The sequence below is a fragment of the Girardinichthys multiradiatus genome, chromosome Y (genome assembly GCF_021462225.1).
Source record: "Girardinichthys multiradiatus isolate DD_20200921_A chromosome Y, DD_fGirMul_XY1, whole genome shotgun sequence".
In the NCBI taxonomy this organism is placed as follows: domain Eukaryota; kingdom Metazoa; phylum Chordata; class Actinopteri; order Cyprinodontiformes; family Goodeidae; genus Girardinichthys; species Girardinichthys multiradiatus.
Genome location: NC_061818.1, coordinates 9,977,631 through 9,990,372, shown reverse-complemented (window position 1 = coordinate 9,990,372; position 12,742 = coordinate 9,977,631). Strand labels below are relative to the sequence as shown.

The following is a 12,742-nucleotide window of genomic DNA, read 5'->3' as shown; positions in this document are numbered from 1 at the left end:
ATTGTGATAAAATTCATTATTTTCCATAATGTAATGATTAAAATTTAACATTCATATATTTTAGATTCATTGCACACTAACTGAAATATTTCAGGTCTTTTATTGTCTTAATACGGATGATTTTGGCATACAGCTCATGAAAACCCAAAATTCCTATCTCACAAAATTAGCATATCATTAAAAGGGTCTCTAAACGAGCTATGAACCTAATCATCTGAATCAACGAGTTAACTCTAAACACCTGCAAAAGATTCCTGAGGCCTTTAAAACTCCCAGCCTGGTTCATCACTCAAAACCCCAATCATGGGTAAGACTGCCGACCTGACTGCTGTCCAGAAGGCCACTATTGACACCCTCAAGCAAGAGGGTAAGACACAGAAAGAAATTTCTGAACAAATAGGCTGTTCCCAGAGTGCTGTATCAAGGCACCTCAGTGGGAAGTCTGTGGGAAGGAAAAAGTGTGGCAGAAAACGCTGCACAACGATAAGAGGTGACCGGACCCTGAGGAAGATTGTGGAGAAGGGTCGATTCCAGACCTTGGGGGACCTGCGGAAGCAGTGGACTGAGTCTGGAGTAGAAACATCCAGAGCCACCGTGCACAGGCGTGTGCAGGAAATGGGCTACAGGTGCCGCATTCCCCAGTCCTGGGCTACAGAGAAGCAGCACTGGACTGTTGCTCAGTGGTCTAAAGTACTTTTTTCGGATGAAAGCAAATTCTGCATGTCATTCGGAAATCAAGGTGCCAGAGTCTGGAGGAAGACTGGGGAGAAGGAAATGCCAAAATGCCAGAAGTCCAGTGTCAAGTACCCACAGTCAGTGATGGTCTGGGGTGCCGTGTCAGCTGCTGGTGTTGGTCCACTGTGTTTTATCAAGGGCAGGGTCAATGCAGCTAACTATCAGGAGATTTTGGAGCACTTCTTGCTTCCATCTGTTGAAAAGCTTTATGGAGATGAAGATTTCATTTTTCAGCATGACCTGGCACCTGCTCACAGTGCCAAAACCACTGGTAAATGGTTTACTGACCATGGTATCACTGTGCTCAGTTGGCCTGCCAACTCTCCTGACCTGAACCCCATAGAGAATCTGTGGGATATTGTGAAGAGAACGTTGAGAGACTCAAGACTCAACACTCTGGATGAGCTAAAGGCCGCTATCGAAGCATCCTGGGCCTCCATAAGACCTCAGCAGTGCCACAGGCGGATTGCCTCCATGCCACGCCGCATTGAAGCAGTCATTTCTGCAAAAGGATTCCCGACCAAGTATTGAGTGCATAACTTTACATGATTATTTGAAGGTTGACGGTTTTTGTATTAAAAACACTTTTCTTTTATTGGTCGGATGAAATATGCTAATTTTGTGAGATAGGAATTTTGGGTTTTCATGAGCTGTATGCCAAAATCATCCGTATTAAGACAATAAAAGACCTGAAATATTTCAGTTAGTGTGCAATGAATCTAAAATATATGTTAAATTTTCATCATGACATTATGGAAAATAATGAACTTTATCACAATATGCTAATATTTTGAGAAGGACCTGTATTCAAGGTAGCGATCTCTAATTTAGGATCTGCTTGACAGCACAATCAGCTTTTTAAATATAAGTGAAAGTAAATTCAGGGAGGAAGGGGTTAAACGAAGAGTAAAACCCACCTTTGCAGCAACTGCTCTCTCACACAGTGTGACATCACTTCTGCTCCCAATACAAATGTCTGTAGCAGAAAAACATTTTTACCGTGGTTCCTTTCTCTTCAGACAAATAGTTACTGGTACAGCTCTTATTTTGCATTTCAGCAGTTAAATTACAAAGAAACAGGATAAAGTCTGAGAGTAAATACATTTTATTAACATTCACAATTGTTTATCAACCAAAATGCTAAACAACTTAATTCCTACAGATGGAACTGAGCAACCTGTCTCAGTGGTGGGATTAAAAAGCTAAAGTGTGCTGGATGTAGCATGAAAGGGTTAATGACATGTCCCATTCAGAACATTTACAAAAAACTGCAACAAAAGTGACTGAATGATCCGACCAGCTGAGCTGCGTTAGTCAGTGAGGTTGTTCTCCAGGTTATACACAGAGCCCTTTTGTTTGTTTGGGCTCCGACTCGGTTTTAAAGCTGACAGACTGTAAAACTGTAACAGCGTTTAAAACGATGCTGATCAAAGCTTTGCTCGCTGGCTAAATGAACCACAATGCACCATTTCAGAGGACACAACACCTTTACTGACTGATTACTTTGCAACAGCACCCTCTACAGATTTAGAGAACTACTTTTATTTCCCTCACCTTTATGCACTTTTTATTTCTATTTTCTATCTGAACAACAAATATGCGATTTGTTTAAATCCTAGTTTTGAGCAGGTGATAAAAAGTCAAGCTTTATTTGCTACGTAAACAGAAACTGTGTACATCTTCAGCAATAACTCTGATTTCCAATAATTCCTATCAGTAAGAGGGGAAAGTGATGCTTTTACTGCCAGCCCCTCCCAGCTGGTCCCCTTATTAAATCACAGTGTGGGATTTCCCTCCTTCTCCTACAGCCAACTATTTATTAAAATATCTATACTTTCTCACATAACTAAAAACATTCAACAGAGCAACAATCTTTGCTGTATAAAACACCTACATTGTTCCAGTACTCGGTCCTTCAATACCAGGCACCTTCTTGCATCCTCGCGATGATTAATGCAGATTAATGCACCACCTCGACACAGGATAGCGAAAAAAATCTGCTGTTCTTGTTGGAATCCAGAATGGAGATGCTGCAACTTTCGAAAAAATACTTAATTTGCCTTTTTTTTGTTGCTGTACTGAAAACCGCAAACCTTCTGTTTTACTGCGATTCCATCACATCCAGAGGCACGTTTAGCGACAGAGCACCGAGTCCAGTTCCAACCATACAGTAACCTCAGAGAGAGAAAGCCTCCAGAGAGCTGAGTCACATCCAGTGGGCCGAGCAGCGAGAAGGTGGAAGGAGGAACTGTCTGTCCAGGTGCTACGCTGGTCCTTCTGAGTCTCCATGTGGGCAGGGGGGACTGTCGTGTTTCCAAAGTGGTTACAGGTAAGGAATTTGTTCATCTAGCAGGAGGAATCTGTAAGACTTCTTTCCCAGCTTGTACCAGGTTAAAAGGAGAGTGCTCCTCAGTGGCTCCTTGCCAGATGTTTGTGGTCCAGCACTGAAATCCAGTGGAAACCACTCGAGTTGCTCCTGGAAGCTCTTCAAAGAAACCAAAGACAAACAATGAACAAATGTCAACAATCAGCAGCCAGAGAAATGTAACAGCAATCACTGATGGATAAACAGATTTGTGACAATAAGAAACAGATTCCTTGCATTTCTATTGGTCCAAGTCTTTCATGGCAAAATAGCTGCTTAAAACCAACTTATCAGTATAAGTGTCAACCGGTCATCTTACCGGCCTGTAATTCCTCACCTACTGCAACTACTATCCTCAAACAACGTTTCACTGATGGAAAAGTTTGAACTCTCACATTTTGTCACGCTGCAACTACCAACTTCTGTGGATTTTATTCCGGATTTTAAGACTGACCGACACAAAAGAAAACAATAAAGTAGATTTATATATTTTTCTAGAATAATAGTCTGAAAAGTGTAGTGTGCATTTCTATTCATCCCCCTTGAACATTTCTAAATAAAGTGCAACTAATTGCCTTCAGAAGACCTGTGTGTCAAATGTCCAGCTGTTCAGTGAAGGCCTCAGGTTTGTGAAAGGGGCATCATGAAGACAGCAGACCGGTCAGGGGCTACATGAATCCTGGCTTTTATGGAAGAGTGGCAAGAAGAAAGCCTTTGTTTTTCCTGTCTGTAGTTTCCCACAAGTTACGTCAGGAGGACAGCAAACATGTGGAAGAAGGTGAAGAAAATTAGATTTCTACATGCAAAACGCTACATGTGGTGGAAAACCAACACTGTACATTATCCCTAACGGGAAGATGGGTGGAGCTACAAACCGGCAGAAAACCCGTTAGAAGCTGCAGACCTGAGGCTGGACGACATACAGCCAGAGCTGAAGTGGAGCCTATTCATGTATTACAGGGGTCCAGTCAAAGTGCAGACCTAAATACAATTAAGAACGTGAGGCAGGACTTGAATCTCTGTTTTCCACAAATTTTCCACTGACAAGGAAGAAAGGGCAAATATGTCAGTTTAAATGCAAAGCTGATGGAAACATACCCGATCTACCCGATACCTGATTCTCAGATCTCTATTTGTAAAGTAAAAACTTTAGGCATCCTTTGCCCTCCACTTTGTGTTGGTCTGTCTCCTAAAATCCCAGTATATCATTAAGGTTTGTGATTGCAACAAGGCAAGTTTAAAAAGTTTACTTAAGTTTAAACTACAGTTAACACATTTATCAGCTTTAAGTGCGGCGATATGATGAGGCAAACTTTTTCTTTTCTTTCTTCCCTTATACACACATGAGCATCTCAGGGCCCCACTTCAGGTGAAACATCAGTATCTGCATTTCTTTCTCCTCAGATCATCTCCGAGATCATTACTTTGAAGAACACATGTTTTTGGAAGTTGAGACTTTGTCTTGAAAAATGTGAGGTGATAAAAAAATAATACTTCCAGAAAATAAAAGCTCATTTAATTTTGCATGCCTCTGCAGTGTGTGCTTCAGTAGAATCACAAGAGGGCAGTAGAGAGCCAAAATAAAGACGCATTTAAGGCCAGTTCTTCTTACCCAAAAACTTGCGTCTTAACTTCCTGCTATGAAACCAAATTACTTTGTTTATGCCTTGTCTTAAAACACACTTGTGGATAGAAATATGGGAGGCAAGTAAAGCTCCATAGAGTCCAGTTTCTACAGAAAATGCTGAGGTCAAGGGTTACATTTATGCTCAAGACAACTCAGCAAGAAGGGAAGACTAAAGAAATGTGTAAGCTTCTGAATAAAAACGCCGACAACGCAGCGTCTGCCTGGATGGAAACGGAACGAAGGAATGCTTCACTTAGACAGAACTACGCTTTGAAGTTTGCACAAGCTGGACCGCCTCAATTACAAACAGCTGTGCTGCTTTGGGGAAAAAAAACAACACACCATCCCATGCAGGCGTCAACCCAAGCAGATCTACAAGTTTAGATATTTAAGAAGTTACTTTTCACCTCTTCAGTTGATGAGGATTCCGGTGGAGCGTCCCTCTTCCTCTTTCATGTTCCTCAGGTTATTTTCTGCTTCATCCACAGTCCTGAAACAGACACCGAAATATTTTGGCTTTCTAAAGAACATTAACAAGAGACTTCGCTTGATGTGCGTGCTTACTTTAGGAAATCCTTGACGTCCTCCACAGTCAGGTCTCCGGTGGTGTCGAGGGTGAGGTCGGCACAGCTGAGGGGGGAGTCCAGCGGTGTCTCCAGGATGGGAGAAGACAGGGTGTACGGAGGCTCCTCTGTTCGCCCTAAGAGGGAGAAATCCAGACACAATGTGTTGATTGATTTATTTTACTTTTGGGCTGCTGATCATGGTGTGCTGCAGGCAGATGAACTTTAATACAAAGTAAAAAGGGCAAATAATAATTTTTTTTTTCACAGACGTTAAAACTTTTCCTGCTTTTCAAGCTTTTGACTGGTGTTCAATGGAGGCACACCTCTGGACGTATTTTAAGATAACGCCTCAAACTGCTTCCTTGACTGGAGGGAAGGAAGAGAATTATGGACTTCCACTTGTCTCGTTTGTCCTTGGGTACGATTTCCTAATGTCTCAAGGTGCCACCTTCACCTGTTCAAACCACTGCAAGTATACCACCATGGGATTGTCCAGCCATACTGCTGCTGATAGGAGGTTCTGTGACCTAGAGATGGACGTGTTTTGGTTTGAAATGTGTGTCTCAACCTCGGTACAAAAGCCAAAGACCTTGTGAAGATGCTGACTGAAGGTGACAGAATTATGTTGTGTTGGGGCACTTGACAACATAGATGGCATCACGAGGAAAGAACATGGTATGGTAATACTGAAACAACATCACCCAGGTAGTTAAAGCTCAACTAAAAAAAGGAATCCTAAATGTCGCCTCTCAATATTCTGCCATTTAACAACCAGAAGTAATACTTTTGGTCTTCATAGCAGACCTAAACAGAAGTTTAGTCTGATTTAATGTTAGACTTTTTCTACATTTTATGTAAAAAATGTTTCGCTGTATGCTCAGAAACAACTGATCCAGCTGGGCGTGTTTTAGCTGACACACTGTGAGGACTTTGTAGAGAAGTTAACCCCTGCTGGAGCAGCTTATCCTGCGGAAAACATCTGATGCTGCTGAGTAAACAAACATGAACACCGACATGTAATACTGAGGGAATGTAGTTCCTACATACGTCTCAACATCAACACAAAGATGCTGAAAAACTGCGAAATAATGACACAGTGCAGGGTGAAAAACTGAGCCGTTTCCACAACAACCAGCGCTCGCTGCCAGAGCGGGAGAGGCAACCAGGGCATGCTCAATGGTTACCACGGAAACCGGACAGGACATGGCCCCCCTGAGAGGCATGATCAGAGTTCTGAAAGCTTCGGAGTGTGATGAGACGTACCCTCAGCCTGACCCGTTTGGTTTCTGTGGGTTCCGTTGGCCTGCGGGTGCATTGCTGTACCATCACTGTGGAGACACACGAGTACACATCATTTAGTTTGGCAGCTAATACAGTCAAAGAGTATAGCCAAGTAGTTTCAAGTTGTTGGTAAATAAAGGGAAGCATAATAAAAAAAACAGCAAGTTTAGTACATTTACCAAAGGTGTCCGATAAGAAAACTGTTCAAGATCAATAGCAGGAAAACATTTTATTCCATTCCTAAAACTTATGGTGACATTTTATTTTAAACAGCTTCTAAATGTGTGTCGGTGTGGTAAAGACGGACCAATTTTCTCATAGTATCTGCTTTTCACATGTCTGTTCTGTCTATTGATCCTGATATGTTCCTCAGAAATCCTTGTAAAATTTGAAAAAAAAAAACAAAAGGTATTTTTGTAGTGAACCTCTACATCACTAAAATCAAAGGTTTACAAGGCATAATGCACTCAGTTATTGTGATCAGCCTGGACTGAAAAGATCCAACATTTCAGCCATGTAGTTAACTCTTTATTAGACAAACAGAACTCTGAAAATGAACATTTTAAAGTCTTCATCAATCAGCGTCAAGTGAATAAAGATAATTCATCTAGTATTTAAAAACAGGCAACACAGTTCTAAACGTTGGGAAAGAGGATTGTTTACTGTTGTGTAACAGTGCCAATGCTAATTAAATTTTTTAATTGTTTGGAAAGGGAGCAAAGCAATTATTTCTGTTTTGCAAGAGGAATCTGTCTCCATTCCTGCTGACTTCAGCTGCTCAGCAGTAAACATATACTCCCAACCACGAGGCATATTGGCAACCATTAGTGGTTCATAGCTTTGGTCTTTAGACACAATTTTTGCAAAACTCACTGGCTTGGTTTTACTTTAATGTAGATGTTGACAGAACAAAAACCTTTCAACAGTTTTATAGGAATTTTCTCCTTAACTTTTTGTTTATAAAAGCTGAAACTGATCCTTCACTGCAGAACAAACCATTATGTGGACATGCTCCTTTTAACTCTAGAGATGCACTGATCAGACTTCTGTGACTAGTTTCAGTTTTCACTTCTTACCTACTGATTGTGAATTTTGCCATTTCCTATTGTTTTCTATGAGAACTATAATATTAGAAGATAAAAAAAAGCATTATATGTTTTTTTTCTCCCTAGCTTTCCTGCCATGAATTATTATTATTTGCATTTGGAGCAAAGCTGATTTTGACTCTGTCAAACTGGTTTACTATCAGTATAAAACCAAGACCAAATAATTACAGTTTTTAACTTCTCTTTAGGGTCTTACATGAACCGTTAGCACAGATGCTGTTACAAGACCAGACTGTTTACATTTTAAAGAAGGAAGCTCGTTACTTCTTTATGAAGCTAAACAGCACATTTGCTATAATATGTTCAGCCTTCACTGTTGGCGATAGGCACCATAAAATTCTATTATATGCTGATGACATGTTGGTATGTCTCACACAGCCTGGTATGAATGTATAGAAGATTTTACAGTCTTATCAGGATATTTTGTTATTGGGACAAATCGGAGGCGATGCCCATGTCAGGACACCATCCCTCTACATTGTTTACACAGTGGAAATTTCGGTGGTCCTCAAGAGGTCTTAAATACTTAGGTATATAAATACCCTCTCATTATAACAATATGGTTAAAGCAAACATTGGGCCAGTACTTAAAAACACTAACAATAGATTTCGGTAGATGGTCCAGGATATGCCTCTCACTATGGAGTAAAATCAATTGTATCAAGATGATGACCGCATGCATCTGTGTTCTATTACCTGATATCCAATATCACCTTATTTCTTAATTTAAAGACCTAGATGCTTTAATTTGGCATTTTCTGTGGGGCAATTCTCCACACCACCTGAGTCTCAAGAAGATTCAAAAGGGATGGGGGTTCTCTCTACCTAACTTTAAATGGTATTACTGGGCAAGGAATGTAAACTAGCAGAAAGCATGGTTGCCTAGTACATCAGATAAACCCACTTGGTTTCAAATAGAGACAGAAGCGAATAACGCCATCTCTCCTGGGCTGAAGTTGTTTGGTCCCAACCATAAACATAACCACCCTTTAATTACAACCTCAAAATTGATATGGTGTAAATTACACAGGGCGGGTGGCTGGGACTTTATTAAATCACCTTTAGCACATTTGTGGAATAATAAAAAAAAAAATCTTGATTGGAGGGACACCAGTTGATGGGGCCCAGTTGCGTAAAGCTGGTATCTGTCATATCTCACTTATTCAATGATGAGACCCAACACTTTCTTAGCGTCAATTGGATTGTTGAAATACTGTATATAGCCTACCACATAACCAATTCTGGAGACATGTCCAGTTGTGCTGTTCTTTATATAAATGGCTAGGAAGCCCTCTCAGCTGTCCTGTGGATAGTCCTGTAGAAGCACTACTATCTAGGTCTTTCTTGGGCAGAGGTATCGCCTCTAAAATCAACCATTTACTGCAAGAACAAATAACTGACCCTCTTTCTAAAGCAAAAAGATATTGGGCAGAATACCTGGCAAAGGAGGTTCAGATGAATGGGAATCACTTTTCTCTAATATTAATACCATGTATAAAGAAATAGACAGCAGGTTTATTTAATTAAAGATAGTCCACAGATGGCATCGAACACCACAACAACTACAGAAATGGAATTTATTACCTATGGGTACTTGCTGGAGATGTGATGGCCAAGCTGCCTCATTTCTACATATTCTATTGGAGCTGCCCACCACTCCAGGACTGGTGGAAAAACATTTCTGGGATTATTTTTAGTATTCTGGATAGGAGATTTCACATTTCCCCCCCCAAACTGTCTGTGCTCGGTTCAACCACAGGACTCCCAATTTCTTACTTTTCCCCTCATGAAAGAAGATGGATTATTTTGGCTCTTACTACAGCTAAACGGATTCTTTTGAGACACTGGCGGTAAAAACACTCCCCTCCTTATGAGGAGTGGTTGCTGAGAATGAGTAAATTGGCATCTTATGAAAAAGTGTCTCATGGACTATTGGATAAACTTCATCAATATCATTGTATTTGGTCTCCCTTTACCAATTGGCTTTCTGTCACATAATGTACAGATGTGAGTAGGTTTGTACTTGAAGAGTAGTCGGTGTGGTGCATAGTGTGTGTAAAATACGTCATAATATTGTGTTATAACTTTGTTCAAAAAAAGTTAAATAAAAAAATGGGTTATAAAAAAAAACATCTACATTTGTTTGTAACAGGGTTTGCATATCAACAGATATAGTACCACAGTGCACGTTTTTAAGTGTTACCTGGTAGCGGTGGACTCTAGTGGTCGGTCCAGCTGAACAGAGCACAGCGGTTCTGTTAGAACCTTGGCGGACAGGGAAAACCTTTCATATTCTGAAGGAGAGATCAGGTAGAACCCTGTGGAAAACAACAACATATAAATCAGCGTCTGACATGTTCTGCAAGTAGATCCATCAGAGTCAAAGGAGGATTTTGTTTTTATATTAAAACTTTAGGCCATATAAACCCGGACTCTGGGACTCTTAGGTGTAAATGTGTCCAATTATTAAGCAATTAATCACTTCTATGAGCATGTTCCCCTCACCCTGTCCATTCTTGGTGAAGACACAAGATGCAATGCCACTGATGTCGTCTTTACGGATGCAATCGTAACGCACCTGAAGACACACAACACAGACGTAGAAGTACATCATAAAGACTCCTCCTCAACCAGTACATGTCAATGCACGGTGTGGCTTCATCCCGATGTTACCTGTGGTCGAAGGCCGGGTATAGTAAAGAGGTGCATGTCTCCAAGGTTGGTGAGACAGACAAGCGCATGTTCACTGTAGTCTTCCTGAGCAGCGGAGTTGAAGAGAACTAAGGTGACTTTCCTCACCCGGCAGCCTTCATGTGCAGTCAACTTGAACTTCGTCTTAGCGCTCACTTTAGGGAGAGAGAACACCTGAAGGTGGAAAACGGTAAGGCTGTAAAACTGTAACCGTCTAAATAATACACCAGAGGTCAGCTCATCCTTTCAGTTGTACCTTGAGCTGCTCCTCTGAGGCGATGAGGACAGAGTGAGCATTGGTCATGTCTGGTGCGATGGCGAGGTCCTGAGAAGCTTCGTACGGATCTGGTAAAGGTTTCCCTCGTCCGTCCAGAACACTTATAGACACCACAGGAGCTCTGTGCATCAGCTGAATCTCTTTACCCAGCACCGCCTCAACACACACGCTGCCCTCGCTTGCTCCTGCCCGCTCACACACGCAGCCTGATCCAACACCCGGGACCTCCAGAGCATAGGCGTACACACTGCCCGAGTTGGTGCCAGCCCAAAGCGTGGGGCCATGGTGTGTACCTAATCAGGATACACAGGGTTGTGAGTGATAAACTGCTGATAAACACATACATAGTGCCTTGGGATATTTTGTGCCAGACCAATAAAAAGGAATCAGATACAGGGGTTGGACAATGAAACTGAAACACCTGTCATTTTAGTGTGGGAGGTTTCATGGCTAAGTTGGACCAGCCTGGTAGCCAGTCTTCATTGATTGCACATTGCACCAGTAAGACCAGAGTGTGAATGTTCAATTAGCAGGGTAAGAGCACAGTTTTGCTCAAAATATTGAAATGCACACAACATTATGGGTGACATACCAGAGTTCAAAAGAGGACAAATTGTTGGTGCACGTCTTGCTGGCGCATCTGTGACCAAGACAGCAAGTCTTTGTGATGTATCAAGAGTCACGGTATCTAGGGTAATGTCAGCAAACCACCAAGAAGGACGAACCACATCCAACAGGATTAACTGTGGTTGCAAGAGGAAGCTGTCTGAAAGGGATGTTCGGGTGCTAACCCGGATTGTATCCAAAAAACATAAAACCACGGCTGCCCAAATCACGGCAGAATTAAATGTGCACCTCAACTCTCCTGTTTCCACCAGAACTGTCCGTCGGGAGCTCCACAGGGTCAATAAACACGGCCGGGCTGCTATAGCCAAACCTTTGGTCACTCATGCCAATGCCAAACGTCGGTTTCAATGGTGCAAGGAGCACAAATCTTGGGCTGTGGACAATGTGAAACATGTATTGTTCTCTGATGAGTCCATCTTTACTGTTTTCCCCACATCCAGGAGAGTTGCGGTGTGGAGAAGCCCCAAAGAAGCGTACCACCCAGACTGTTGCATGCCCAGAGTGAAGCATGGGGGTGGATCAGTGATGGTTTTGGGTGCCATATCATGGCATTCCCTTGGCCCAATACTTGTGCTAGATGGTCGCGTCACTGCCAAGGACTACTGAACTATTCTTGAGGACCATGTGCATCCAATGGTTCAAACATTGTATCCTGAAGGTGGTGCCGTGTATCAGGATGACAATGCACCAATACACACAGCAAGACTGGTGAAAGATTGGTTTGATGAACATGAAAGTGAAGTTGAACATCTCCCATGGCCGGCACAGTCACCAGATCTAAATATTATTGAGCCACTTTGGGGTGTTTTGGAGGAGTGAGTCAGGAAACGTTTTCCTCCACCAGTATCACGTAGTGACCTGGCCACTATCCTGCAAGAAGAATGGCTTAAAATCCCTCTGACCACTGTGCAGGACTTGTATATGTCATTCCCAAGATGAATTGATACTGTATTGGCCGCAAAAGGAGGCCCTACACCATACTAATAAATTATTGTGGTCTAAAACCAGGTGTTTCAGTTTCATGGTCCAACTCCTGTATATGTATAGGGGAAAGAGAATTATACATGTATGCTGATATGTGAAGTCTGAAAAGTGTAGCCTGCATTCCTACTTTGTCTCCTTATTTCTGATACCCCTAAATGAAATCAAGTGAAACCAATTACTTCCAAAAGGTCACCTAATTAGTTTTGTGTAATTATTGTCTAATTTCATCCCAGTATAAATCCAGTTGTTCTGTGAAGACTTTAGTGGTTTGTTAGAAAACATTAGTGAACAAACAGCTTCATTAAAGACCAAGAACCACAGCAGACTGGTCAGGCAGAACGCTGTGGAGGAGATTAAAGCAATACCCCAAACTTTGATCATCTCAGAGCTCTGTTCAATCATCTGAAAATAAAAAGGAGTAAAAGTGACATTTCAGGGAAGGAGTGCAATAACCAGAAAAGCAGACAAGACGCTCATGGTAAC

The 12,742-nt window shown here is 41.8% G+C and overlaps 1 protein-coding gene across 2 annotated transcripts in view; it reads right to left on the bottom strand.

Annotated features, from left to right (window-relative positions):
- Positions 1 to 1,824: 1,824 nt before the first annotated feature.
- The window catches only part of LOC124865058 (lethal(2) giant larvae protein homolog 1-like), a 45,568-nt gene continuing 34,650 nt past the window's right edge, over positions 1,825 to 12,742 (bottom strand). For both annotated transcript variants that reach the window (XM_047360065.1, XM_047360066.1), the window contains 8 exons: positions 10,628 to 10,941; positions 10,354 to 10,545; positions 10,186 to 10,258; positions 9,884 to 9,998; positions 6,557 to 6,621; positions 5,292 to 5,427; positions 5,135 to 5,217; positions 1,825 to 3,220 (listed from right to left, as the gene is read on the bottom strand). In XM_047360065.1, coding sequence (XP_047216021.1) covers positions 5,139 to 5,217; positions 5,292 to 5,427; positions 6,557 to 6,621; positions 9,884 to 9,998; positions 10,186 to 10,258; positions 10,354 to 10,545; positions 10,628 to 10,941 — 974 coding nt within the window. In that variant the 3' untranslated portion in view covers positions 1,825 to 3,220; positions 5,135 to 5,138. The remainder of the gene's footprint in view (positions 3,221 to 5,134; positions 5,218 to 5,291; positions 5,428 to 6,556; positions 6,622 to 9,883; positions 9,999 to 10,185; positions 10,259 to 10,353; positions 10,546 to 10,627; positions 10,942 to 12,742) is intronic.